The sequence below is a fragment of the Hypanus sabinus genome, chromosome 3, assembly GCF_030144855.1.
Source record: "Hypanus sabinus isolate sHypSab1 chromosome 3, sHypSab1.hap1, whole genome shotgun sequence".
Taxonomy (NCBI): Eukaryota; Metazoa; Chordata; class Chondrichthyes; order Myliobatiformes; family Dasyatidae; genus Hypanus; species Hypanus sabinus.
The window spans coordinates 48092664-48120609 of record NC_082708.1 but is presented as its reverse complement, the minus strand read 5'-3'; the positions used below and the strand labels follow the sequence as shown (position 1 = coordinate 48120609).

The following is a 27946-nucleotide window of genomic DNA, read 5'->3' as shown; positions in this document are numbered from 1 at the left end:
TGGGATGCTTAAATCTTTTTATTCATTTACTCATGCAAACTGCCCAAGGAGAATGTGTACAAGATGACCAGATACACTATTGCAAACCCCATTTAAGTCAGAGGAAAGGGGTAAATAAATGTACACAATACAGATGTAGGAAGTATTATTCATTCAGCATCATGTTTCTGTCCTCACCACTTCTCCTGAAGATCACTTTCAACTGTCGTAAGTTTGATTCCCATTTCACATTTATTACTTCACCACACAGTCCCATTTAAATCATATTGGAATCATGTTAAACATCCCCTTCCTTTATACAATTTTTTCCCTAACCAAGAACCAAATGCCATAACATAAACTGTATATACACCAAATAAACCTACCTCTGTTTTGACCCTCTTCACTAACAGTACTGAGTTCTGTCAGAACATTCCCCAGAGGCTAGCATTATAGCACCACTGATTTTATTCCATTCCAGGTTCATTCTTAAAGTTTCCTCCTCAGCAGCCTTTTCAACTCCACACTAGATGACTGACATTTAAATGACAAAGCAGTTAATCCTGTCCAGCCAAAGCCTATGTTGATATTGAATCTGCTTGACAACATAGTCTCGTCTCCTTTCTCAACACTTTGAATTTAAACACATTATCCACAATTTAAAATCTCTCAATGCTCTTGCATCACACATCTGCCTTAAAAGACTGTTGTCCTTCATTCAAATCTTACACTAATCCTTCATGAAGTGATTCAGCAGTCTGTTCTATGTTGAAACATTCTCATTAATTCTACTTGCCCTGAAATAATCCAAACTGTTTGACAGTAGTTTATTACTTCTGTTTTTCCTATTGTTCAAAACAAATGCAAATGGAAAATTGCAGTGTTAAATTGCAACTTTAGAACTTCACACTTTCATAACCTTCAATTACATTTAAGTATAAAGTCAAGCTGCACACAGGTGTGAACTGTAAATGACAGTGAACTTACCTGGTCAAAGAGCTGCTTGCCAGTTGTATTTGGCTGGATGGCAAACTCGAGCTCTGCATCCATGGTAGTAACCCGTACATTGATCTGTAAACAGCCAGAGAATTACATCTGTTAAACTAATATTGTTAAGAAAGAGAAGAGAAGGAAAGAGAAAGGTAGGAAGGAAAGGAGATCATGAAAATACTAACTAATTTTGCAGTCTGGTAAGGGACCAGCATTTTAACCCTCTTCCATTTTGAACCACCTGTAAGTGCCATTTGTGGAAGACCTGTCGAGTATAACCATTTGTCCCAGAAGAAAAAATATTTTTGAAGTCATACTGAAGTATCAGGGGATTGCATTCATCTAAAAAAAATTAATTAGTGGCACATGACGTGCCAATTACCGGTTAGACTACAAAAAGAAAAACAACCTTAAGCTTTCAAACCTGAGAAAAATCGGGACTTTAATTCAGAATCAGGATCTAGTATATTTTTTGGATACAATACAATTACGGGCTGTATACAAATAATCAAGGTCATTCCTCATCGCAATACTTTAAAAACACCCCAAGTTTCTACCATCTCTATCCTGCAGACTGAAGAATTTCAAATATTACCAATGTAGCAAATTTTGAAAATCCATGACATACCTGACAGCATCATAAGATATTATTTTTCTACAAAAACAATTTACTTCATGTCTAGACTGCTAAATGACGTTGTGCCTCCGCAAAACAAAGTATCAAGGATACTGCAGCGGTGTGCTACATGCAGCGCTAAAATTACGACACGGAGTCGGTGACTGCAGTCGAAGGAAAAACTTTATTCGAAATCCTCAGCCTCACTTTTAAGCCTCCCTCAACCTGCCCCCTGTGGCGCAGAGGCTCCAAAGCTCTGTGCTCACAAACCCCCGTAGGCTATCTCCCTTAGCCGGAAAGCTGGCTAATTGTGAGCCGGTTCGGATGTGCCAGGAAATGGGTCGCCACAATACTATCCTTTAAAACCCATTGCATCAAGTACTCCCATTGACAAACTCTACAGGCAACCTCTGATTAAAACAAAGTGGGACTTCTCAAACCGTGGGTTGCTAGGAATGCCAAATTGCACCATAGCCAATTATCATTGTACTCAGAACTGAGGACTACAGAATACTTCATGCATTAGCAGATCCTGGGCTCCCATGAGCATACATGTTCATGCACTGTATTCATCGAATCAAGAACTTCAGCTTCTGTTCTACCAGGATTGACATATCCTCCAGGTGCCACGCACAAAGTTGTCAATTTTTGTTCAAATTTCCCATTTCTCCTTTGAGGAAACTTAGGCCATTTTAAAATTAAACCAAGTGCTTTCAACGTAGTGTTAAATGTTAAAGAAATGGGTCCACAGATAATTAGGAAGGGTCTCGGCATGAAACGTCGACTGCACTCTTTTCCATAGACGCAGCCTGGCCTGCTGAGTTCCTCCAGCATTTTGTGCATGTTGCTTAGATTTCCAGCATCTGTGGATTTTCTGTTGTCTGTCCACAGATAATTCAGGGTTTACTTCAAAGCCATGCATTCTGCCTGTAATTTTATACAGTACTTAGACTTTATGTTAATTAGAGAAGTGAAGGAAGTAGATTGGATAGCAAAGCTCAAGGCATTTCATCAGACTCAAACTGATTGGGAGTAGAGAGATACCAACACATGCAAGCAAATAGGATTATTTTAATTTGATATCATGGTTTCTGCTGACATGATGGGCCACAGGTCATGTTCCTGTACTGTACTTTCCTATTTTCTATGTACAGTTTGCCATTAAACTGAGCTCTCTCCACAATTTATCAAAACAGTGGCCATACTTCTGCCCTACACCATTTTCCTGAAATGTCTCCATACTACTCCATTCCCACAATATCCATTGTAAACAACTTCAATGAGATAGGAATAAGATGAGTCTAGAGCCTCTAAACCTATGTCTTCTTGTTTTAGACACGTCCACCATTAGAAAGGTTTTTATCTACTAACACCACCCCCCCACACACACAAATAATGTATACTTCTATTGAGTCGAGTCATCCCCCCCAGCTCTAGAGGAAATAAACTCAATTTCTACATATAATAGAAATGCTTCAATTCAGGCAGCATCTTGGCAAACCTCTAGTACAATTTTGCTCTTGATGTTGTGACCAGAACTACACATGATCCAAGTGCAGCCTAAGTAATGTTCTATAAAGTGACAATTTTTTTTAATATATTCTGTGCCATGACTGAATAAAACAAACCCCTACACTCTGCACCACTATCTGCCTGGATACAAGGCTGGTATCCCAAGTTCCCTCTATTCATCAACAATGAAATGGGCCTTATCTGTTTAAGTCAAACCCTTATTCAACCTTTCAAAGAGCATCACTATGAAATTGTCAGGATTATATTCCAACTTCCTTTCTTCTGCCCAGCTTCCCATTCATAGATCATGATTGTACTATAGTCCAACAACCCTCGCCTTAACTACAAGAGCACATTTACTAATCATACCTCTTCATTCAATCCAGTTCACAAACATTAAGGGTTCCAGATACAATCCTTGGTGGCATACCACTGACCACAGATTTCTAATCAGAAAAGCAACCAGCAAAGCCTCCTTTTACAAGGCCAGAATTCAGAGCTGGATACATGGATATGTAGGCCTCTTTGAATGTTACTTGCTTTCACCACTTCAAAAAGTTTTGTTTTGCACACCAAAACTTCACATTTTTCCATACTGCTTCTATCATGCACTTATCACTCACACAGCTCATCTTTATCCCTTCAAGTGCATTTTTTTTTACAATTTTAATTCTGTTATATTCTGTATTGACAATCAGGAATGTACATCAGTCTGAAAGAAATCTTTCAAGCAATTTGGGACATGAATGGGTTTGGAATGTGAATTTACACTCAGCTGCAGAGTTCTGTGTAACAAAAAACATACACTACTTACGCAATCATTTCTCAAAACTGAAATTTAAGAACTGCTTTATGCACAATCAGTATAAAATTGTGCATAGCTTATATAAAGTCTATATGTCATGATCCAAGGTTGTAGTAAGTACAAATTTAGGGATTGTCCTAAAAAAATGGAAGCATACCACTTTTGAATTTTAAGTGACAGTCAAGATCAAATAAACATTTTCTCTGGAAGAATTTTTTTTTAATATGAACCACGAGTTTGCAAAAAGGAAAATTAGGTTAAGGAATTGCAAGCTAGAGTGAAGTGTGATAGAGAAATGACCACCAAATATAATAGAAAGCAGTATTAATGTCACGTTAACCATTGGCAAATGATTTTATTTTTTATTTTTGGAAATTTGGATGGGTTCCACAACCCTGCTCATCATCTTAAAACATTAAATGTTAACAGGTAACGTTTGTCATGGTTAAAACTGATTGGAGTTTAAAAATGACATTAAATAATTGTAAGAAAAAGAGGCAATGGGAGAGAACAAATGGAAAAAAAATTGGTCCACTGACTTTAAGTATTAGCATTATTATTACATCAAGAATTCAATTCATCAAACTCCAGATTACTTCATAGTTTAAAAGCTTCAAATGCTGCATTCTCATCTCACACACCTTTTTCTTCCCCAAATGAAGAATCTTCACTGTACTTGTGGGAGTCCATTCCCAGGTTTGATTGCAACTCCCCACTTTTCTCATGTAATATTGACTGCACATGGAAAATAGTTAAGATCTCCGCCTCATTAGTTTGGACTGTGAGATTGGCAATTCAACCATTCCTTTGAAATACAACTCATCTTGCCAGACAAAACAAGGACAGATCAAAAATGAGGCAAAAAAACAGTGGGATTTTTAAAAATGCCATTTTTCTGCCAAACCACATTAACTTCAGGACAGATTTTTCAACTTAGTATAATACTTTCAAGTTCATATTACTCAAACTTTAATTATAGAGTGCACGCTAAACCATTGCTACAAATCAAGTTCTCATTTACATTTGTAAACATTAACGTACTTATCAAAGTGAGAGTCTGGAAACAATTCAGACTTAGGAAATAAGAGAAAAAAGTCAATGTTTGTCAAATTAACTGTATAACTTGAAAGATTACATTTCTAATGTAGTTAATAATGTTGACATTGTTCCAAAAAGATCTAATTAGACTTTTACTATAATAATGGATTATTGCCTTACAAGGCAGTTTAGATCCCAAGGCCCGTCAGTCCAAGGAGATGCCCTCTGGCAGTTTCCCAGAGCATTTTCAATGCAGCCTTCAGTTTAACTAGGGAAGCTACTAACCCTTTATTGAACTTAATCATATTGGGAATTGTACAGGGTTCAGAATAACTGCAAGAGGAAAATAATTGGTACATCACAACCTTGAAACATGCAAAATGCTTGTACATTTACTTACAAGTCAATCTCACAGCTGAAACAACAACATGAACACAATAAATGTGTTCATTTGATTAGCAAGACAAATATACTAGTGTTTACTACTTGATCTACAGAAGTACAGCTCTCCTTCCATGCTACACCTACGATTTCTTTGCCATGCAGAGTAACGGACAGGAGGTCCTTAAGCTACCATGACCACACGAACTATCAAATATCCAGCTATTCAAACCTCATTTATCAACACTTAGTCCACACTCTTCAATACCTTAGCAGTCGAACTACTGGATACTTAAGCAAATGAGCCTCCACCAGAAATGCCAATTCATCTCTGAATGAAAGAAATTCTCAGATTCCCCCTCAGTCCATTAGCCCTGATCTGAAACTCAAATTCATTAGTTTTAGACAAATTTTCTATGAGGGAAGTTAGTGATGTGGCCACAATCCAAACATTGACAAAATGATTGGAAATACTTTTCATACAGAAAAAAAAATGACTGAATAGCAATATACCTTCAGCCTTCCATTCTCACAATTAAAAGAATTTTAAATGGTGTAGATTTGCAAAAATGCATTTGATTTCTTCAATAAGAGAATGCACCAGTGCATACCAATTCCTTTTAAAAGGATTTGCTTATCTTCCCTATCCCTCCAAACACTCAGAAAAATATCTACATTTATTCAATTTTTTTTTAAAAATACAACCAAAATAATTCTGAATCTACAAACTGTTTAGTGCCATAAAAATAGGAGTTCTCAATGCTGAAAGGCATTCAAATAGAAGACTGGTGGAGAAATAATCTGGCACTGGTTTGTACTTAAAGATGTTATATTAAAAAAAAATCAAAATGTAGTATTACTTGTTTATGTATGCAACTTCAATTTTATCTTGAGATATTTAAAAGCAACACAAAAACATTTCTTAGTTGCCAAGTTCCTCCAGCATTTTGTGTGTTGCAAACATTTCTTAGCCCTCATGCAAACACATTTGTAAGGAATATCTGTCTTTAATCCCCTCCTATAGGCTGTACAAATTCATAAAGACCGTATTTGCATTATTAGCTTCTGTACAACGTTAAGAATGACACTACAGCTAGCAATAGCCATCTTCCTGGGTGTAGATAATAGAATTAAGATGCATGGACTACAGGCAATTGACCCCTGACATTTGAGGGCAGACGCACAACTTCTTACTGACTAATCTTCTGGTGGAAGCTCTCAGAACTAGAAAGATAACTGTGGAAAATCCCACAAGCACAAGAGGAAAGAACATTAAACAGTACTCAAGCAGCATTCACCCAGAAAAGCATATTTAAGATATGAACCACATTTTTTAAAAAATGTAATACACCAGAAGTTCAATAGTACAATTCCATACACACAGACAGTAAATACTAGTATGTCTGAAATCCAACCATTTGTTATGAACCAAGCTTGGATTTCTGACAAAGAAGGAATTGAATGCCAATTAACAGCAAAAGAACTAAGCAAATGCAAGCAATAGCTAATAGACATTTCAGGCAATAGATATCTGCACAATATAATCAAAAACTGACCTGTAGTTACAGTTAATTCACTTTACATCTTTGGTTGATTATGGATTTTAAAGTAGTCAAAAAATCTTGACTTTTGGGGAATGGCATGAGATAATGTGAATAACTGCCACAAATTAGCAAGGTTTTCCAAGATGTCCTAGGGAATTGGCTACAAGGATAACAGTGGATTGGGTGCCCTACACTGAATAGGTCAAGCTTTCAGAAGCTTCATGAAATTACACGTTCATAGTGGAACCCGATACAACATAGTACACAATACATTCTGCTGTAATTCTAGGAACAGCTTTTGAGGAAAGTATCAAATAACTAAAATGTTTACATGCATACAAGTTTTCCAGTCAGTATTGAAACTATACATGAAACAAATACAGACCTATTTTCATATTAGAGGCTTGTTGTATAGTCAGACATTAAATGAAACCAGTTCACCTATAATATCACAAAGCCCACGAGTAGCCACACAAGCCAAGGCCACAGCTTATCACAGACCTTTTAGTCAGTTCTCTGGGAAAGTTATGCTACAAAAACACTTAAGGTCACTAGCTAAATAATGGAACTCTTAAAAGAACATTAAAAACTGATACCAACTATGAGTTTTAGAAGAAAACTTCTAAATCATACAAGATTTATAAAAACTCAAGGATACAGGCAGCCTTTCCAAACAAGTGGTTGCATTTGTAGAAAGGGGTCTGTATTGTAATTTTCCATTATACGCAGCCTCATTAATTTGACGTGTGCATCGATTGAGTTGCCAAATTCCAGCCCCTCTACCCCACAACAGAAATTCTACAGAGCAAGTGTTATTCTAATCTCACTTTGTTTAGTGACTTTGAATTCTGCAAGGGTGAACACAGGGTTGCCTGCAGTGCAAAGACACATAGTTCAACCACCCAGCTCAAACATCAATTGAAAAGACATGTACAATTTAATGTCAACATGCTTTCACATTCCATTCATCTCAGTCATGGGTCTAGTGAAATTTAATCCCCAAAGCAATATGGAAAAGGCAAAGACACATTCTTGACCTAAAATGTCAAAGTTACATGAAAACATCACAACTGCCTTGAAGGGAGATAGACAAGGAACCAAGGATCTTGGAGGCTTAGAGGTTTAGACAAATTCAAATAAAAACAGCAAATCTCTTGTTAAAATATTTACTCTAAAGTGAATTTCCTTCAGATGCGTTAGTCATATTGTGGGTGCCTTACAACTATGCAGTTCATTCTCAGAGAACGTGGTAGGCAAGAAAAACTGCAAAAAAAATTCAAATACACAGAGGTAAAAACATTTCTTTTTTAAAAAATCATGGAAGCTGTGGACACTGAAAATATGAAATTTAAAAACAGAAAATGCATGGCAGTCAGCAAGTCAGGCAGCAGCTGCAGAAGACAGTTAAATCTCAGACTGAAGATTATTCAAAGTTTGGTAGCATGAGGCACAAGTTACCATGGGAATAAACTGTAGATTGAGGTCATCCATTCACCCACTGACTAGGTGACCATTAGAAATTACTCCACAGCAACTCAAGACTTGCCTTATCACAGATATTTCCTCAGACTCTTCCATCCATTCCTTCACCTCTTCTACAATTCAAACTTATTTTCCCTTTCCAGTTCTGATGTGGAACCTTGACACTCCCTTTCAACAAACCAGGGTTTTGGTTCACACACCACCTTTTAAACTACATGGGGGGGCGGGGGGGGGGGGTTCCAACTACAGCTCTACTTCCATAAATAATGTACCTTATTAAGAAAAAATTTAAATATGGGATGTAAATGGGTACGGCTTTTCTGAACCATTGAATGCAATCAGTACAAAGAGCCAAATATAATGGGTTAGAATTTTACAGTGCACTGCAATTTTACTTATTTGTAATCCTTTGTTCTTATTAAGAACAATGCACAAAAGAAAACACTTTATATATGTCACTGTGCAGAAGTCTTAGGTACCTAGATATTTTAAATATAAATTTAGGTTTAGATGTTCATTTTTGTCTTCTGCAGAGCAATTATTAGACTCCGAACATTCATTTTCCAAAAAAAAAAGTTAGAGAATTTTTGTATTTCATTAAAGTAACATATTAAGCAAAGGACCACTTTTCAAATAAAAACTTGATGACTTTGTAGGTATACAGCCCAGTGTATGATTAAACAAAGATAACAAACAGGATGCTAATGATCAATGACATAAAGAGTTGAATGAACTAAACTGATTAACTGAAACAGAATTGCATTTAGAAGGAATCAAACTGGGTAAAGGCAAACCATACTAAAAGGTGAGGGTGTGGCAGATGTGACAGTTTAATCTTCAAATCATCAATTCTCACACCATGGCAAGACAAAAGGTGGTCAGCCTGCATCAGCAAGATCTTTCACAAGCAAAATTTTCACACCAGACCGGAGTTTCAAGATGTGCTGCCCGAGTTCTTTTTTATTTAGAAATATTTCATTTCATTTTTTTGAAAGCATCTTCACTTCACATAATTTCTTTCATATGTGCCCAAGACTTTTGCACAGCACTGCACAATGTCGATAGGGTAGTAATCAACCCACTTAACCTGCAACATAATCAATGGCTGGAAATGAATTTAAGGTGGACAAGCATTTCACTGTATTACATCAGAAATTTCAACTTTTATTTCAAAAGCAGTAAGTGGAACCCTAAAAAGGTACACTATGGCAGGAATGGCGAAAACTAATACAATGCAAGCAAACCACTTGCGCTGGAATTTGAAAGACTCTGGCAGAAGTAAGACTTGACAAAACCAAAACCTGTGCATGCTGAAAGATTTAAGCATTTTGGTCTGGACCAAGAAATCTTAAATATGATCCACTACCTATGAAGACAATGTTTAACTAGAATAAAGTTAACATAAGAAATGGAAAGTACACTAATGAACAGTTAGCAAGATTATATTTGGCCTTGTTTCAACACCATTTACTAGACACCACTAGAAAAGAACACTATTCAGAATCAACTAGGAATCTCAGCATAAACTAGGTGCTGTATGCAGGAGCAAAGAATACGTTGGTCTTTACTGAATGAGAAACAATGGAAGTGCACAGTTAAAACATAACCTTAATTTCAGAGCCTCAAGTAGATGAAAATTAAAGGAGTAAAAGTTTAAAATTAGGTCTCTATGGATCATTGATTACAAGTGAGAGTCAAAGCAGAACCAAAATATTAGAAATACAAGTCATCCATCATATGGCCCTTCTCACTTATTCAATAAACTTATGGTTTGGTAGTACAAGTTCCCACATTTCCCAATATCCCAATCCCCAAAATCAACTGGCAAATCTCCGCTACAGTCCTCCTATCACAACTGCTGTATATCAGTCCGAAGCTTGGAGATAAAAATTGTAGATGCAATAGCCGTACCAGCTCCCTATACAATTTCAGCAATACCTTCATTCTTGCAATCAAATCTTCTCCAGTAAATACCAGAATTGAGTTTTAAGGAAGTGGCAGCTGCTCAGCAAGATGACCCGGGCAAAGGCACCATGTGGTCAGCAGTTGAAAAGGGAGACATGGCCCAAGTGGAGAAGTCGAAACACGCTGTGGTACCTCCATTACTGAGAGAATGGCCCAGGTTGGAGTTGAGAAACCAGATCACATCATCTCCGGACTGACCTCAGTGTTCCCAGCTGGTTCTGCCTAGGAGTATCAGAGGATTGTATTGAAGTCACTTCATGATGATTCTGGACACTTGGGGGTTGAAGGGACCTATGGATTGCTCAAAGATCAGTACTACTTGCCGGAGAATACTGCAAGTCGTGCATTTGATGCATACGGAGGAAGACCCACTTGCAGAGTGTGGGGCCCCGGACCTGGTGGGTATGGATTTCCTGTCAACAGAGCCAGATGCCAGCAACACGGCGAATGTCTTAGTCTTCAGTGATCACTACACCAGATATATGCAAGCTTTCCCCACCAAGGACCAGAGGGCATCTACGGTGGTCAAAGTGTTGTGGAAGAAGTATTTCATTTATTATGGCCTCCCCTAGTGGATACATAGTGATCAGGGACAGGATTTTGAAAGTTGGCTCATCCATGAGTTACTGAGCATGTTTGGAGTCGAGAAGTCGAGGATTACTCCCTGTCATTCATCGGGTGATTCTCAGCCTGAGGGAGGTTTAACCAGACCTTGTTAAACATGAAAGGGTGCAGAAGAGAATTACAAGGATGTTGCTTGGATTGGGGAGCATGCCTTATGAGAATAGGTTGAGGGAACTCGGCCTTTTCTCCTTGGAGCGATGGAGGATGAGAGGTGATCTGATACAGCTGTATAAGATGATGAGAGGCTTTGATCGTGTGGATAATCAGAGGCTTTTCCCCCCAGGGCTGAAATGGCTAACACGAGAGGGCACAGTTTTAAGGTGCTTTGCAGTAGGTACAGAGGAGACGTCGGGGTAAATTGTTTTTTTTAATTACACAGAGTGGTGAGTGTGTGGAATGGGCTGCTGGTGACGGTGGTGGTGGAGTATACGATAGGGTCTTTTAAGAGACTCCTGGATAGGCACAGAAAAATAGAGGGCTATGGATAGCCCTAGGTAATTTCTAGGGTAAGTACAGGTTCGGCACAACATTTTGGGCCAGAGGGCCTGTATTATATGCTGTAGGTTTTATAAGTTTCTAAAAATCACTTTCAGTAATGCAAATACATAACACTCAAGTACATCTATTCCTTCCACACTCCCCAAAAAGTGGACTTGCATCTTAGTCAATTTACCAGATCCCCTTGTGGCCTCGTGCCTTACACTGCAACTGAGCCTCATGTACATTTTCTCTGATTAAACTTGGGCTCCCATACCAAATCAGAAATGCTTACCGAAGAGCCAGGGTTCAGTCTCCCAACCTGCTACTTTATTCTTTGGTTTTTACATCCTTTAACCATTCACCATCTACACTTGCACATCATCCCCAATCCCACATGCTCAAATTTGCTTCAGTAAGATGCATATCTTATCAAAGGCCTTCAAAAAAAATACAAGTATACCACATCCATTGGTTCCACCACAATCTTGTGCTGATAATTTTGATCTACATTGCCAAACAGACTTCCCTTTCAGAAACCCACGCCAATTCTGCTCAATCCGATAACTACTCAAGTCCCTATTCCCTATTTTCTATATCCTTCCTTCCCCAAGTACTGGAGAAGGAGCCATTTGACCAGACAGTAAACCCATGAACACTACCCCACTATATTTTGCTTTTTATGCACTCCTTAAATTTATAGTATATTTTATGTATGCATTGTACTACTACTGCAAAACAAATTTTACAACACCTTAGTGATATTAAACCTGATTGTGATTGCCCGTTGGGTGTGTGTAGGCGTCCATTATTCTTGATAAACCATGGATTTGCACCTTGGAAAGTTTCCCAAGGGGCAGGGGTTTTTTTTAAATGTAAGACCGGCAGTTGCCTAAGCTGCAAGTCTCCCCTCTCCACGCCACTGATGTTGTCCAAGGGAAGGTGCATTAGGACCCATAGAGCTTGGCACCGGTGTCTTTGCAGAGCAATGTGTGGTTAAGTTCCTTGCCCACGGACACGCACGTAACCTCAGCCAAGGCTCGAACTAGCAACCTTCAGATCACTAGACAAACGCCTTAGCCACTTGGCCATGCACCAACACTTAAGTGTGGGAACAATTCTAGCACTTATGACATTTTGTAATGTGACAACCAATGTAACTGCCATCTCCATAAGCACTTCTTAAAACCTTGACCTGAAGGTCAACAAGCCCTGAGTGATTATAGAACTTTCAAGCCTAGTAAAATTTCCCTTTTAAAAACCAGTTTCTTCCAGTTCATATTCTGTTTTTGTCTCTTCTAACAAGTTTATTTTATAATCTTATTTCTGCAAAAGGGTATTTTGATGGCACCCGGTATTTCATCCAAAGCCAGAACTTTCAATTTTTTTAACCATTTTTCTGCTACTCTAAAGTTAAGAGTAGTTCTCTCGAGCAATACCTTATTGATCACAACTCATTTGCTATTCTGTACAAAGCTATTTTTATTTCAAAAATAAACCTTTTCCTTATTTAGGTCATAAGATATTGGAGCAGAATTAGACCATTCGGCCCATCAAGTCTGCTCTGCCATTTCATCATGGCTGATCCATTTTCCTCTCAGCCCCAATCTCCTGCCTCTCTCCATATCACTTCATGTCCTGACCAATCAAGAATCCATCAACCTCTGCCTTAAATATACATAAAGACTTTGCCTCCTCAGCTGCCTGTGGCAACAAATTCCATAGAATCATCACTCACTGGCTAAAGTTCCTCACCTCCATTCTAAATAGACGTCACTCTACGATGAGGCTGTGTCCTCTGGTCTTCAACTCCCCCACCATAGGAAACATCTTCTCCACATCCAGTCTATTAAGGCTTTTCAACATTCAAAAGGTTTCAATGATGTCCTCCTTCATTCTTCTAAATTCCAGTGAGTACAAGGTCAGAGCCATAGCACTCCTCATATACACCTCTCAATCCCACAATAATTTTCCTGAACCTCCTTAGGTCAGCACATCCTTTCTCAGATAAAGGGCCCAAAACTGCTCACAATACTCCAAGTGACACCTCAACATCCTTGCTTTTATATTCTAGCCCTCTCAAATGAATGCTAACATCACATTTGTCTTCCTCACCACTGACTCAACCTGCAAATTAACCTTTAGGGAAGCCTGCATGACGATTCACAAGTCCCTTTGCACCTCAGATTTCTGAATTTTCTCTCCGTTTAGGAAATAGTCTACACTTGTGTCACGCACAACGCGCTACTAAAGAAACACACGGAGGCAGAGAGCGCTGAACTCAGAATGCCTTTACTGATTCAAAACTGCACGCTTAAATCTTCCCTCCCATGGGGCCCTGTGACCCGCAGAGCGGACGTGACATCAGACTGTCCCCGGAAGGTCCACCCCGAGCGGGTAGATCCAAATGCACTACCGTGTGTCTGCCCACAGCTCCCGATGGCAGTTCGAGTCCCGCGTGTGCGGGCCGCCACACACCACCCCCACCCAGAAACGTCCATCGGGGGAGTGGAGCCCCCAGTCTGTGTGGCTTGCCTGGGTGGTCAGCCTCACTGGCGCGGTGCGGGTACCCTCACTGATTGCTCAATGTCCAAGTGTGCCGGTTTGAGGCGGTCCACTATAAAAGTCTCTTCCCGGCCACTCACCTCCACGACAAGTGGTTCAGTTGTGCCGGATCACCTTGAAGGGTCCCTCGTACGGCCGCTGTAGAGGTGACCTGTGCATGTCCCTGCGAATAAAAACATACTCACAGTCTCGGAGGTCTTTAAGGGCGAAGGATGGCGTGGGACCATGCCTGGAGGTCGGGACCTGGCCAGGGTCCCTACCTTGTCCCGCAGCCTCGTTAGCACCGCTGCTGGAGTTTCTTCCGAACCTCAGGCCTCTGGTATGAACTCGCCTGGGGGTGCCGTAGACCAATTCCACTGAGGAGGTGCCCAGGTCCTCCTTGGGGGCCATGCAGATGCCCAGTAGGACCCAGGGAAGCTCATCTGTCCAGTTGGGGCCCCTGAGGCGCGCCATCAGGCCCGACTTGAGATACCGGTGGAATCACTCTACCAAACCGTTGGACTGGGGCTGGTACACTGTGGTGTGATGCAGCTGGGTGCCCAGGAGCTGCACCAGTGCTGTCCACAAACCAGACGTGAACTGCGCCCCTCTGTCAGAGGTGATGTCCGTTGGGAGGCCGAATCTGGCGATCCAGTTTGCAGTGAGTGCTCTGGCGCAGGACTCAGTGGACGTGTCTGTGGGCAGTATGGCTTCCGGCCATCTGGTGAGCCTGTCTACCATGGTAAAGGTATACCTGGCACCCCGGGAGACTGGCAGGGGGCCAGCGATGTCCACGTGGATGTGTTGGAACCTCCTTTGCGTCAGCTGGAACTGCTGGAGGGGAGCCTTCACGTGCTGCTTAACTTTGGCGATCTGGCAGTGTACACAGGTCCTGGCCCAGTGTCCGACCTGTTTGCGCAAACTGTGCCAGATGAATCTGTCCACTACCGGCTTGATGGACGCCCGGATGGACGGGTGGGCCAGGTCATAGTGTATCGAACACCCGGCGCCTCCATGCCGCTGATACCACGGGTCGGGGTTTGCCGGTAGTCCGTCACACAGAAGTCGATCCGCTGCCGGGCTGATGAAGACGTCCTCCAACTGGAGCCCCGAAACGGCGGTGCAGTAAGTTGGGATCTCGGTGTCCGACCGTTGTGCTTCCACCAGTGCTACATAGTCTAATCCTGAGGACGATATGCCCACTGAGTGGAGGCAGGGGCAAGACAGTGTGTCGGCGATGATGTTGTTCTTCCCTGCGATGTGGTGGACGTCTGTGGTGAATTCTTAAATAAAGGACAGGTGCCTCTGCTGCTGAGCCGACCATGAGTCCGATACCTTGGCCGGTGCAAAGATGAGGGGCTTGTGGTCCATCTACATGGTGAACTCCCTTCCCTCGAGGAAATACCATAAATGCCGGACAGCCAGGTAGAGCGCTAGCAACTCTCTGTCAAAGGCACTGTACTTCACCTCTGGTGGCCGTAGGTGCCGGCTGAAGAAAGCGAGTGGACGCTACTGGTCCTCGATGAGCTGCTCCAGGACTCCGCCGACTGCCGTGTTGGAAGCGTCGACTGTGAGTGCCGTGAGTACATCGACTCTCGGGTGCACTAGGAGGGCCGCCTTTGCCAGCACCTCCTCGGCCTGCTCGAACGCCTCCATGGACTGGGCGTCCCATGCCACTTCTTTGGCCTTGCCAGCCATCAGGCTGAACAAGGGTCTCATGATGCGTGCCACTGCCACTGGCACGAACCGCTGATAAAAGCTGACCATCCCTATGGGCTCCTGCAGGCCCGTGCTGGGCCTGGGGAACTGGCGGATGGCCTGGACCTTGTCCGGTAGGGGAACTGCGCCATGTCGGTTGACTCTGTGGCCCAAGAAGTCGATCACCGTCAGCCCAAACTGGCAAATCGCTGGATTGATTGCCAGTCCATGGTCACACAGGCGTGGGCAGAGCTGGCGCAAATGTGCCACGTGCTCTTGGTGCGAACTGCTGGCCACCAGGATATCGTCCGAGTAAATGAAAATGAAAGCCAGGCCGCATCCCACAGAGTCTACGAGCCTTTGGAAAGTTTGGGCTGCATTCTTGAGACCGAAAGGCATCCTCAGGAATTCGAACAAGCCAAACGGGGTGATGGGGGCTGTCTTGGGCACGTCGTCAGGGTGCACTGGGATCTGATGATATCCCCTGACCAGGTGGATTTTTGAGAAGATGGTCGCTCCGTGCAGGTTTGCCGTGAAGTCCTGGATGTGGGTTACCTGGTATCTGTTGGCAATTGTGGTGTCATTGAGCCTTCTGTAGTCTCCGCAGGGCCTCCATCCTCCTGCGGACTTGGGCACCATGTTCCACGGGCTGTCGGAGCAGTGTAGGATTCCCAGCTCTTCCATCTTACAGAACTCCTCCTTGGTGAGGTGGAGCTTGCTGGGTGGGAGCCTGTGAACTCGGGCGTGCAGCGACGGTCCTTGCGTGGGGATGTGGTGCTGTACACCGTGCTTGGGGTCGGCCGTGGAGAACTGCGGGGTGACTACGGAGGGGAATTCCGCCAACACCCTGGCGAATTCGTTACCCGAGAGGGTCAAGGAATCCAGGTGGAGGGCCAGTAGCTTGGCTTCTCTGAGCTGGAAAGTCTGGAACGTCTCGGCGTGGACCAAACGCCGGCCTTTCAAGTCAACCAGGAGGCAGTTGGCTTGTAGGAAGTCTGCCCCTAGTGGTGGCTGTGATTCCACTGCCAGCGTGAAAATCCAAGTGAAACGGCTGGACCCGAAATGCAGTGCGATAGTTCGCAAGCCGTACATCTGAATACTGGTGCCATTTGCGGTGGTGAGTTCGGGGCCTGCGACTGCCTTGCAAGTGTCCATGTTCGGGGGGGGAGTATGCTGACTTCGGTCCTGGTGTCTACCGGGAAGCGCCGCCCGGAGTGTCTGTCCGAGAGGTACAGGCGGATGTCTCGGTGGCCAGCTGTCATAGCCATTAGCGACGGCTGGCCCCGGCATTTCCCGGAAAAGCACACGGTGGACAGCAGCGGCACGCACCTGAGCCCCATCTTTGGTGACAGAAACACCATTGTTCCGAACTTTTGTCTTTTCCCACCGTGGGTCTCGACAGCTTCGGTTACAGGGCCTGGGCTTTGTGGTGCGCGATCGTGGCTGCTCCAAGCTGCTTGCTCTGCCAAAGGCCATCTGCTTTAGCCGCGACCCTACGTGGGTCACCGAAATCCTCACTCGCAAGGAGGAGGCGATTGTCCTCTGGCATTTGCTCGAGGAACAACTGTTCAAATAAAGGCACTGCCTATGGCCGTCCATGAGCGCCAGCGTATCATTCATGAGCTCGGATGGCGTGCGGTCACCCGGGCCGTCCATGTGAAGGAGCCGCACGGCCCATTCGCGGCGGGAGAGTCCGAAGGTACGGATCAGGAGCGCCTTAAGCTTAGTGTACCTGTCCTTTGTTGGCGGCTGGCGTAGTATGTCGATGATCCAGCCTGCCGTCTCCTGGTGGAGCGTGCTGACCACGTAGTAGTACCGCGTGGCGTCGGCTGTGATGTCTCTGATATTGAACTGTGCCTCAGCCTGCTCGAATCAAACGAGGGGCTGAGTGGCCCAGGAAGTCGGGAGTTTCAGAGAGACCGCGCTATGCGAGTTGCTCAAACTCATGACTGGTCACCGGCTCCAGATGCTGCCTGGAACATCGGGGTCACCAATGTAGTCGCGCACAGCGCGCTACTAAAGAAACACACGGAGGCAGAGAGAGCTGCACTCAGAATGCCTTTACTGATTCAAAATCGCACAGTTAAATCTCCCCTCCCATGGGCCCCCGTGACCCACGGCGTTGAAGTGACATCAGACTGTCCCCGGAAGGTCCGCCCCGAGCGGGTAGTTCCAAACACGGTATCACGTGTCTGCAGCTCCCGATGGCAGTTTGAGTCCCACGTGTGCGGGCCGCCACACACTTTTTCTTCTACCAAAGTGCATGACGATACACTTCCGGGCACTGTATTCCACCAGCCACTGTGTCCATTCCTTTAATCTGTCTGTCCTTCTGTAGTGTCTGCTTCCTCAACACTAACAGCCCCTTCACCTATCTTCATATCATCTACAAACTTGGCCACAAAGCCATCAATTCCATCATCCAAATCACTGACGAACAGTGGTCCCAACACAGACGTCTGTAGAACACCGCTGGTCACTGACAGCCAACCAGAAAAGGCTCCCTTTATTCCCACTCTTTGCTTCCTGCCAATTAACAAATGCTCTAAACAAGCTATTATTTTTCCTGTCATACCATAGGCTCTTAACTTACTAAGCCGTCTCATGTATGGCACCTTGTAATATATAATCATACAATGTATTGCTTTCTTTACATTCATAATGTCAGTCTAAACAATCAGTGTTATACGCATTGGTAGCATTAGCACATTTTGTGTACACACCTCCATTCACTTGGCCTCCTGTTGGAATGGTGCCAACTTCTGCATTAAAAGGCAATTATAGTTGACTCACTGTCCAGTGGCAGAAGAATCCTACACCACAGTCCTTCCCCACACTTGGCTGCATTCCACCATCAAAGAAGTCTCCAAAGGACAATGCCTCAAGAAGGGGGCATCCATCATTAAAGACCCTCACATCCAGAACATCCAGTCTCATTACTACTATAAAGGGAGGAGGATACAGGAGCCTGGGGACACTATCTTTTAGGAACAGCTCTTTCTCCTCTACCGTCAGGTTTCTGAACAGTCCTTGAATTCATGAACACCTCAATATTTTACTTTCTGTACTATTTAAATGAAAATGCATGCTGTAAAATTATAGCAATTTTTATGCATTGAATTGTCCTGCTGCCACAAAACAACTTTCACAACATATCAATGAGAAACTAGATTCTGAATCCTCTCCAGTCATTTCAAAGGTATCAAACAAAAAAAATTCTAGCAGCAGTTGATGTGTGCCTTGAGGAACAGCCAATAGATCAGACAGTCCTCCACTCAGAATGATTAATAAGGGCAACGCATCCTTTTCCAGACCTCTAATGCAAATACACAGTTTTAAAAGAAGGTGGAAGACACTTTTTTTTTGCAGCCAGCTTAAGAGCAAGATTCTGACTGCACAGGAAGAACACAACAGAGAGATCCCTTCTCACAACCAGTCAAGAGAAGTCTTGATGCTCATTGGCAAGTTCTGGTGATGGGGCATTCTGCCTGATGATTTGGATAGTCTGCTTAGGGATCCACCCTACAGAACACATCATGTCTTTGATCAGTGGAACATTCCATGGAGACTACCAACTTCTAGACTTGCAGTCAAGATGTTTTTCTAAAAATCCTCTTCCCCAAAGGATAGTTAGTGTGACAGCTGCCTAGGTCACTGCATGAAAGCAGACCCAGGCCTAACCTTCGCAATACAGACAGGCGAAACTTTTGCACATGATGACACAGCACTTTGGTTTCAGCATAGCCTTTTGCAAACACACATAAAAAAGGGTACCAGCAGGACAAAGGCAATATTGGATATGTTTTTGCCCCTTTTCTCCAGGAAATATACATAGCTACCCACACAACCCATTCCATCTCAGATTCCCAGAAACACCAGAAGATGGCTCAGATGACCGCCAAAGCAGAGATTCAATGAGTGGGCTACACCTGCACCAAGTACAGCAAAACAGAAAAGTGCATTTGATCAGGTGTTTACCAGTTATTGACAGGGAGCACTGCTCCCACAATTCCTATTTTTGTTTCACCTTGGCTGACCACTCAAACCAGTTTTTTAGTCATACATACACCTCTGAACCAGCCTAGCACCTTCAGGTAGCCGCACGTGAAGGGAATGGAGTACTAATCAGTTCCATTGCCCAAAGCATGGCTTCACTGTTCACGTGGTTGACTGGCCCTCGATGACAACTCAAACTGGCTGCAGATCCGTGGCCCAACTGTGGATCCACTCAGAAGACTGCAACATCATCCAATGTACAGGGAGGATTTGATCAGAGTACTCCACCTGCCTGGCATCACCCATCCTGTCCACATCCATGCCCAGTTCTATGCAGCACACGAAGACCAAGTGGGAAACCCTGCCTTCCGTTGGACTTGATGGGAAAGCTGCTACCAACCCATTTAATTTGCTGAGACCTTGCTTCTAACCAGACCCATACAAAGCTGAAATTCATTTCTGCTACACCAATATCTCAGCCTCTATTTCACTGTTGGTGACTCCCATAGGGCTCAGGCAGAAATACAATAGTCATTGGTTTCCTCCTGCAACACAAATTGGATCTTTCACTCCAAGTTACTCTCCAACTCTTGAGATGCATCTCACGATGGTATCAACCAGAGAACAGCCTACAGAATAGACCCTAACTGAATAGAATGACAAATTGTCCCCCATCACTACAATGTTTTTCACTCCAAACTTAAAACAGTTCACACGTCACTGTCCTGTAGGTAAGTTTATCCTCCCTGCAGTCTCTCTCATCTATACAGCAGTGCAGCGCCTGCTCTCATACCACTTCACCCTCTATTGAATTCTGCACTACTTAATCTCCTGAAATAATTTCAAGCAAACTTCCCCCCCCCCCCCTCCCTAAAGTACTAAAGTCCAAACCTCACACATCAACTTGACAACTCTGAATCAAGGTTCAGTGCTACACACATTCACGGCCATCACCCCAGGCTGGAAAGCCCAAGAGATGTTGCAGGCATACAATAGTTTGAGCACATTTCCACTCCACTCATTGATACATGAGCCACTCAGAAGCCAACCAAGGAGAACTAATGTAGGAGTCAGAGAGGCACAGCAGAGATTTGCCACTTCACTTTGATAATGAACTTCTAATACAGCCAGAAGCCTCAGGAGGGAAGGGGAAAAAGCCGCAAGTAAGAACATGTCCATCATTTCCTGTTCTCATTTCAACAGGCCCATCAATAACTACGGGGGAGGGAAGCAAAGTTGATGGTTTATGGCACAGCTTTCAAAGCCCAAAAAATTTTTTGATACCATCAAGAGTGAACAAGGCGAAGCAAAGGAGAGGGGAGACAGAATTACGTTCAGCAATCCCAGGAGACAAGTAGCAGAGAAACAACAGGTGAATAAAAATCAAAAAAAAATCTGTAAGATGAAATGTGAAGTAGTAATTCAGTACCACAGCTAAGCCACAGTCACAAGTATTGAAAATTGTTACACAACCAAATAAAAACATGGGGTCAGGTACCATCTGTAGAGGCAGAAAGAATTAATATTTCAGGTTCTTAACCCCTTATCTAGTTTGGAATGTCAGCTATCAAACACTCTACCTCCGCCCAAACCACCACCATCCCCCACACAGATGCTGATCAACCTACAAGTATTTCTAACATTTGTTTTAATTTTATCCAGTCAGCCCTGTGAGTATTCTTGCCTTCCACAATAACACAAGGGATTATGAAAAGTCTCAGACATTTACAGGTTGACAAATTAAAACTATTCTCAACTCTACTGGGATCAGGGGCAAAATAAAGACATAGCCAAAAAGGAGCAGCATACTACAAGAGATACAAATGAAATGCCACCCTTAATCATTAGAAGGCACAGCGAAGCGTCTAACAGCAATGGGAAATAGCACACCATCGTCTAAATCTTGTGATTTATGACAGACACAATCTCCTATCTAAAAAGCGTCAACCTAAATATTTAAGATAATGACAAAGTAGAGAAAATGTATAGTTATTATGTTGCAATATCCCTCCTCTTGCAAGACTGATTGATATTCCGTTGTGTCACTTGACCTAGAAATCTCTGAATACACAGAGAAGTTTGGGGCAAAAAACGTTCATTTAGTCAATGTCTTGAAGAAAAAAAGCCACCTTCCCATGGAGGTGAAAGCATAAGCGTTATCTTCTCCCTACAGTTTCTTTGGTTTAATTAAGCATTGTTCATTTAAATCACCGTTTATCATGCAGTTATCACTAAAACAGGAGACAGGCAGCTACCAGCAAAATATCTCCAAAATGCATAATAGCAACTTCATTATAAAAGTTTATTCTATGTGTTTTAAGGTGGACACCCTCGCATTTTGTATATTTTTCAAGGATATGACCATAATTATAGTTGTCAACATATTGCTTTTAATAAAGTTGGTACTTCCATATACTTCATTGAAAAAAAAAAGCACTGAATTATGCTTTTGTGATACAATACTACTGCTGGCAAAAATAAGCTCAGGACTGCTTGGTTTAATGTAATGAGCTTGTCATGTCCAGGTAGATATTTTAATATATTGCCCATTCTCTATTTAAGCATCAAGTTCTAAAATTACTGCAGATTTCTAGTGCCCTTGTAGTGCAGATTTCCCTAACAAGAATCAAACAGAATTGCTTAGACATGCTGCACATTTGTACTGTGAATGCATCTTGACTAGCAAATACACTGTGAAAACAGTCCCAAAGCTTTCCAGCTGGGTTTTACACCAAGGTCATCCAGGCAATTATGAAAGCTGCTAATGGGACTCCAGTGCAACCAAAGACACTACAGATTGCTTGAATAGAAACGTATCAAAAAGCAGCGTTATTGTTTAATAACTGTGCTATTATTTTAGTTTTATTCTCGAAGGAAAGTTAAGTGAGGAGCACATGGAATTCCAAATTTCAAAATAGCTTTGTTCAATAGGTTTATGACCCAAGAGGTTACATTAAGTTACAAAATATAGGGCTTGAACGCAACATCTGCAGCAATAATTAAGTAAGATCCTTTCCAAACAGCCATCTCCTTTTCTGGTGCAATTCATTTTATAGCAAACTTCAAACAAGCCCATTAACTCACTTATATTGGGGAAAAAAAGCATTAAAGAGCATATTTTTGTTTATGAGCAAATGGTATGATAAAAGCACATCTTAACTCAACCAAAATATGAATCTTAAGCCACTGTCCAATACCAATAGGAATTAGTTTCTCCAACAAAATATTTGAAAGACCAAAGCCATCATCTCGTTCCCAGCCATAATACAATTCCTGTACATGTCCAGTTCTCATTAAAAAGTAAGCAATAAAGGTTAAAAGGCAGCTGTTTCCCCATACAAAATGCATGTGAATAGGCATCAATTCAAACCCATCTACAATCAAACCACCTGAACAACAGCTAAATACAGAAGGAATCCAATGAATGCAAATGCCCACAGAGACAAACTGACACTTTTCCTTCCTTTGGTAAATGTTATAGAACAATACAGTACAGGCCCTTCGGCCCACAATGTTGTGCCGACCCTTAAACCCTGCCTCCCATATAACCCTCCACCTTAAATTCCTCCATATACCCGTCTAGTAGTCTCTTAAATTTCACTAGTGTATCTGCCTTCACCACTGACTCAGGCAATGCATTCCACAAAGAACCACTCTCTGAGTAAAAAACCTTCCTCTAATATCCCCCTTGAACTTTTCATCCCTTACCTTAAAGCCATGTCCTCTTGTATTGAGCAGTGGTGCCCTGGGGAAGAGGCGCTGGCTGTCCACTGTCTATTCCTCTTAATATCTTGTACACCTCTATCATGTCTCCTCTCCTCCTCCTTCTCTCCAAAGAGTAAAGCCCTAGCTCCCTTAATCTTTGGAAAAGTTCAGATCCTTTTGGCAATTGGGCTTGAAACTAAGGCAATCATAAAGATCTAATAGATTATAGATTCATAACACTGGGGGGGGGGGGAGAAGCAAGAGAACAGACTTGGAGATGCAGACATTCACCATACATACCATCAATTTCCTCTAGATTCTATAACTCAGGTACACAGCAAGGCAATTTGTACTGGAGGTCTGTATTCAACTCAGGCCACTGGAGCTGTGAGACAATGGCTCTGCTACCAGCACTACCTTGTTATGATGTACATTTCTACTGCTGATGATCACAGGACCTCATGGATGCCTAGCTCTGAGCTGCTAAATCTGTCTCGGACTATCCAATTTAGCAAGTTCATTGAGCCACACAACACAATGATGGGCAACTTTGTACGGAGCAAGATTTTGTCTCCAAAGACTCTGTGGTTGCATCTACCAATGCTGTCAGAAACAGATGCATATGCCACAGGCAAACTGGGGGAACATGTAGGTTTATCATAAACATTGCTTCACTCACAATCAGCAGCAGACACAGAAAGGCAGCTACATCCTTCAGTACTCAACCAGCTCATTCTGTGGTAGCGCAAGCCAGTCACTGTAAATCCCCTTGTGTGCCCTTGCTACTTTCAGCACGGTTCAACAATAGAAGCCACTGATCAATCAGCTGAGGGAAGACAGTAGATAGCACTCAAAGTTTCCTTGCCCATGTCTGACCAGATGTCATGAGTCTCCAAGGAGTCTGGAGATGTTATTGAAGACCAAAAATGCTACTCCCTCCCATACTGAGACGTGGGTCTGACCTGCCACTGAGAGAAGGCACAACCAAGGATTGCGATTGGATCTAGCACACTGTCTACAAGGCTAGATAATGAGAGTATTATATTAGGCTGTTGAATAGTTCTCCTAATATAGACACAAGGCACCAGACCTTTGCAAAGACCTTGCAAGGTCATCCAAACTGAAATCAACTTTGCTGACTCCACGTTCAGGTATCTGAATCAACCGCAAATAGCCCATTCCATTTTATTCCTTTCTGTTCAAACAGAAGTTATACTGATACACCTGAATGACTTACTAGGCTACTTCCAAAAACTTTTTTTTATATATAAAATGAGGGGCAATCTGGAAGATTATCATAGTTATCATTACTAGCTTATTTCCACAATCACCACCCCTCTCCCAGTTCCCAACTATTGTCCAAATTTAAATTTCATAGCTGCTGTGGTGAGATGTGAACCTCTCCCCGCTTTGTTTGTTCAAGTATCTGGATTACTGGTCTGGTAGTCCAAACACTACACAATAACCAAAACAACTCACCTCAATACAATTTATTCTTTTTGCGATCTGGGTATCTCCTGAAGACAAACATTCATTGACAATACATAAAAGATAATAAGATGATAGTTCTTATTTTCAGAAGATCCAATTTAGACTCAGTGAGGAAGGAATGGCAAAATATTTCCAAGCCATTTTATGTAACTTGGAAGGGAGCCTCCAAGTGATCATGTGTTCGTGCAACAACTGTCCTTGTCCTTTTAGAAAGTAGTTATGAGTTTAGGGACTGTCAGAATGATCTACGTGAACAACAGTACACACAGAACTTACTGCACACCAATGGTGTGAAAATTACTAATAAGTGTTCAAAGTAGAATTTATTATCAGAGTACATACACAGCACATAGAACCAACCCTGAGATTCTTTTTCTGTGAGCATACTTAGCAAATCTATAGAACAGTAACTGTAAACAGAATCAATGGACAACAAACTGTACAAATATAAATAAATAACAATAAATAACAAGCGCGAATTAACAAGATCCACAATTCTTAATGTAGACAATCGGTTGTGGGAACACCAGAAGTAGAATGAGTGTAGTTATCCTCTTTTGTTCAAGAGCCTGATGGTTGAGGGGTAATAACTGTTCTTGAACCTGGTGATGTGAGTCCTGAGGCACCTGTACCTTCTACCTGATGGCTGCAGTGAGAAAACAGCTGGGTGGTGAGGATCTTCGATGATGGATGCTACTTTTCTATGCCAATGCATCACATAGATGTGCTCAATGGATGGAAGAGTTTTATCTGTGATGTACTGGGCCAAATCCTCCACCTTTTGTAGGATTTTCTTCTCAAAGGCATTGGTGTTCCCACACCAGGCTGTGATGCACACTGTAATGGCAGCACACTTTCTACCACACATCTATAGAAATTCGCCAAGGTTTTTGGATGACATGCCACATCTCTGCAGGCTCCTAAGGAAGTAGAGGCTCTGTAGTGCTTCTTTGCAATTTTATTTACATGATTTGTCCAAAACAGGTCCTTTGAGATTAGTGAAACCCAGGAATTTAAAGTTGCTGACCCTCTCCCCCTCTGATCCTCCAATGAATACTGGCTTATGAACCTCTGGTTTCCTCTCCTGAAGTCTACAATCAGTTCCTTGGTCTTATTGAGAGGATGCTGTTATTACACAATGTTATTAGTGAAATAGCAGCAAGTTATTGGAGAGCACATACAGCTTGACAGAACTATGACAGCACTTGCTAGCAATTTACCAATAATTGAGTGCAATTGGAAGGCACTTAACTGATGGAATTTATCTTTTATTATTATTATGATGTAAGCCAGCCTACCAGGCCAATTCAGTGCAGTCAGGCAACAAAGTGGCATTCAAGGACATACAGTATATTCAAAAACAAACCATATCTTCCAGTAGCACAATCATTATAATAAACCTGTGTCAGTAATGCACAACCACCAATAAATTTAACAAGCAATCTGCTGACTTGGTCACCTTCAATACCATTCCAAGCAATTCTTTATGGTTTTGTCCCTGTTGGCAAAATAAGCAGCATTTACAAAGGCTCAATTTCTAAAGAAATTGACACTATCTAAAGAAAACACTATCTAAAGAAATTTCTGGAAGATCAAACATGTGGTTCACAAATGATCAATACCCAGTTGTTTCCAGTTCATTACTGATTTCTACTAATCAACAAGTGCACAGTAGGTGGCACTTTGTGACAATCCCCCTTCTGCCCCCACCCCCACAAACAATCATCAACAATGAGGGAAGGATGCAAGACTCTCCCAGTGGCAACCTTAGTACATCAACTTTAGACATACTCATTTCATGCCATTCACACAATGTGACAATATCTGTCTTCACCAACAGATACATACCAAACTTAATTCTCATGCGGCAAAATTCTAAAGAGCAATTGATGTTATACAAATAGCACTTAAAATGCATTGGTGCTAGTCAAGAAGATTAAGAAAGTGAAGTTTCTAGCAGCGGTCATCAATAGTTGGTACTGATCCAACCAAATGGACACCATGGCCAAGAAACCACATAAGCATCTCTACTTTCTAGGGAGGCTAAGGAAATTCAGCATATCCTTGTCGAGCTTCACTTTTACTCCCCCCCCCCCCCCCCGTCCGTCCGTCCGTCCCCGCGGCACATAGATGCACTACAGAATACAGCCCATCTGGAAGCATCATCTCAACTGCTCTGCCCAAGACTGCAAGCAACTGCAAAGAGTTGTGGACACAGCTCAGCACATCAAGAAAACAGCCTCCTCTCCATGGACTGCCTATACTTGTCACTGCCTCAGTGAAGCCTCAATGACAGCCCCCTCCCCACCCCCCGCCACGCCAGGCATTCTCTTTCTTCCCCTTCTACTGGGCAGAAGCCTGAAATCATGACAAGATAGACCCTCACAATTTACCTCATCGTGGACCTGCCCCTTATTATCTGCCTGTGCTACACTCTAACACTGTTCTGTATTCTGTAATTACTTTTTCCCCCTTGTACTACCTCGATGTGCTAAAGTGAAGAAATGACTTTTATGGATGCATGCAAGGTTCTTCCACTCTACTTGGTAGATATAGTAATTCATCAAGTACATTGATCAGTTGTTAGTTGTAATATGTAAACTACTGAATTAAGAGTTAGCTCAAAGTTCAAAGTAAATTTATCAAATGACATATGTCACCACATACAACTTTGAGATTAGTTTCCTTGAGGTCATACACGCTAAATATATGGAATATAATAGAATAAATGAAAGTCTGCACCCAAGAGGGTGGACAAATATGAAAATAATAAAAAATAAGCAATAGAGAAAATGTGATGGAGTCCTTAAAGTGAGTCCATAGGTTGTGAGAATAGTTCAGTGAAGAGGCAAGAGAAGTTATCCCAACTGGTTCAAGAGCCTGATGATTGAAGGGTAATAACTGCTCTGAACCTGGTAGTGTGGGTTCTGAAACTCCTGTACCTACTTCCTGATGACAGCAGCGAGACCTGGGTGGTGGGGGACCTCAATGATGGATGCTGCTTTCCTGTGACAACACCCATGTAACTGTGCTCAACGGGGAGGATGGCTTTACCCTTTTTCCACAAGGCTTACTGAACCTAAAAAGACAGCAATGCAA

The 27946-nt window shown here is 42.4% G+C and overlaps 1 protein-coding gene across 3 annotated transcripts in view; it reads right to left on the bottom strand.

Annotated features, from left to right (window-relative positions):
- LOC132391289 (radixin) overlaps positions 1 to 27946 on the bottom strand; it is a 78043-nt gene that overhangs the window by 38566 nt on the left and 11531 nt on the right. For 2 of the 3 annotated variants that reach the window (XM_059964257.1, XM_059964258.1), the window contains exon 3: positions 967 to 1050. In XM_059964257.1, coding sequence (XP_059820240.1) covers positions 967 to 1050 — 84 coding nt within the window. Of the gene's footprint in view, positions 1 to 966; positions 1051 to 27946 lie in introns of those variants that run through there. The other variant, XM_059964259.1, reaches the window with a different exon arrangement.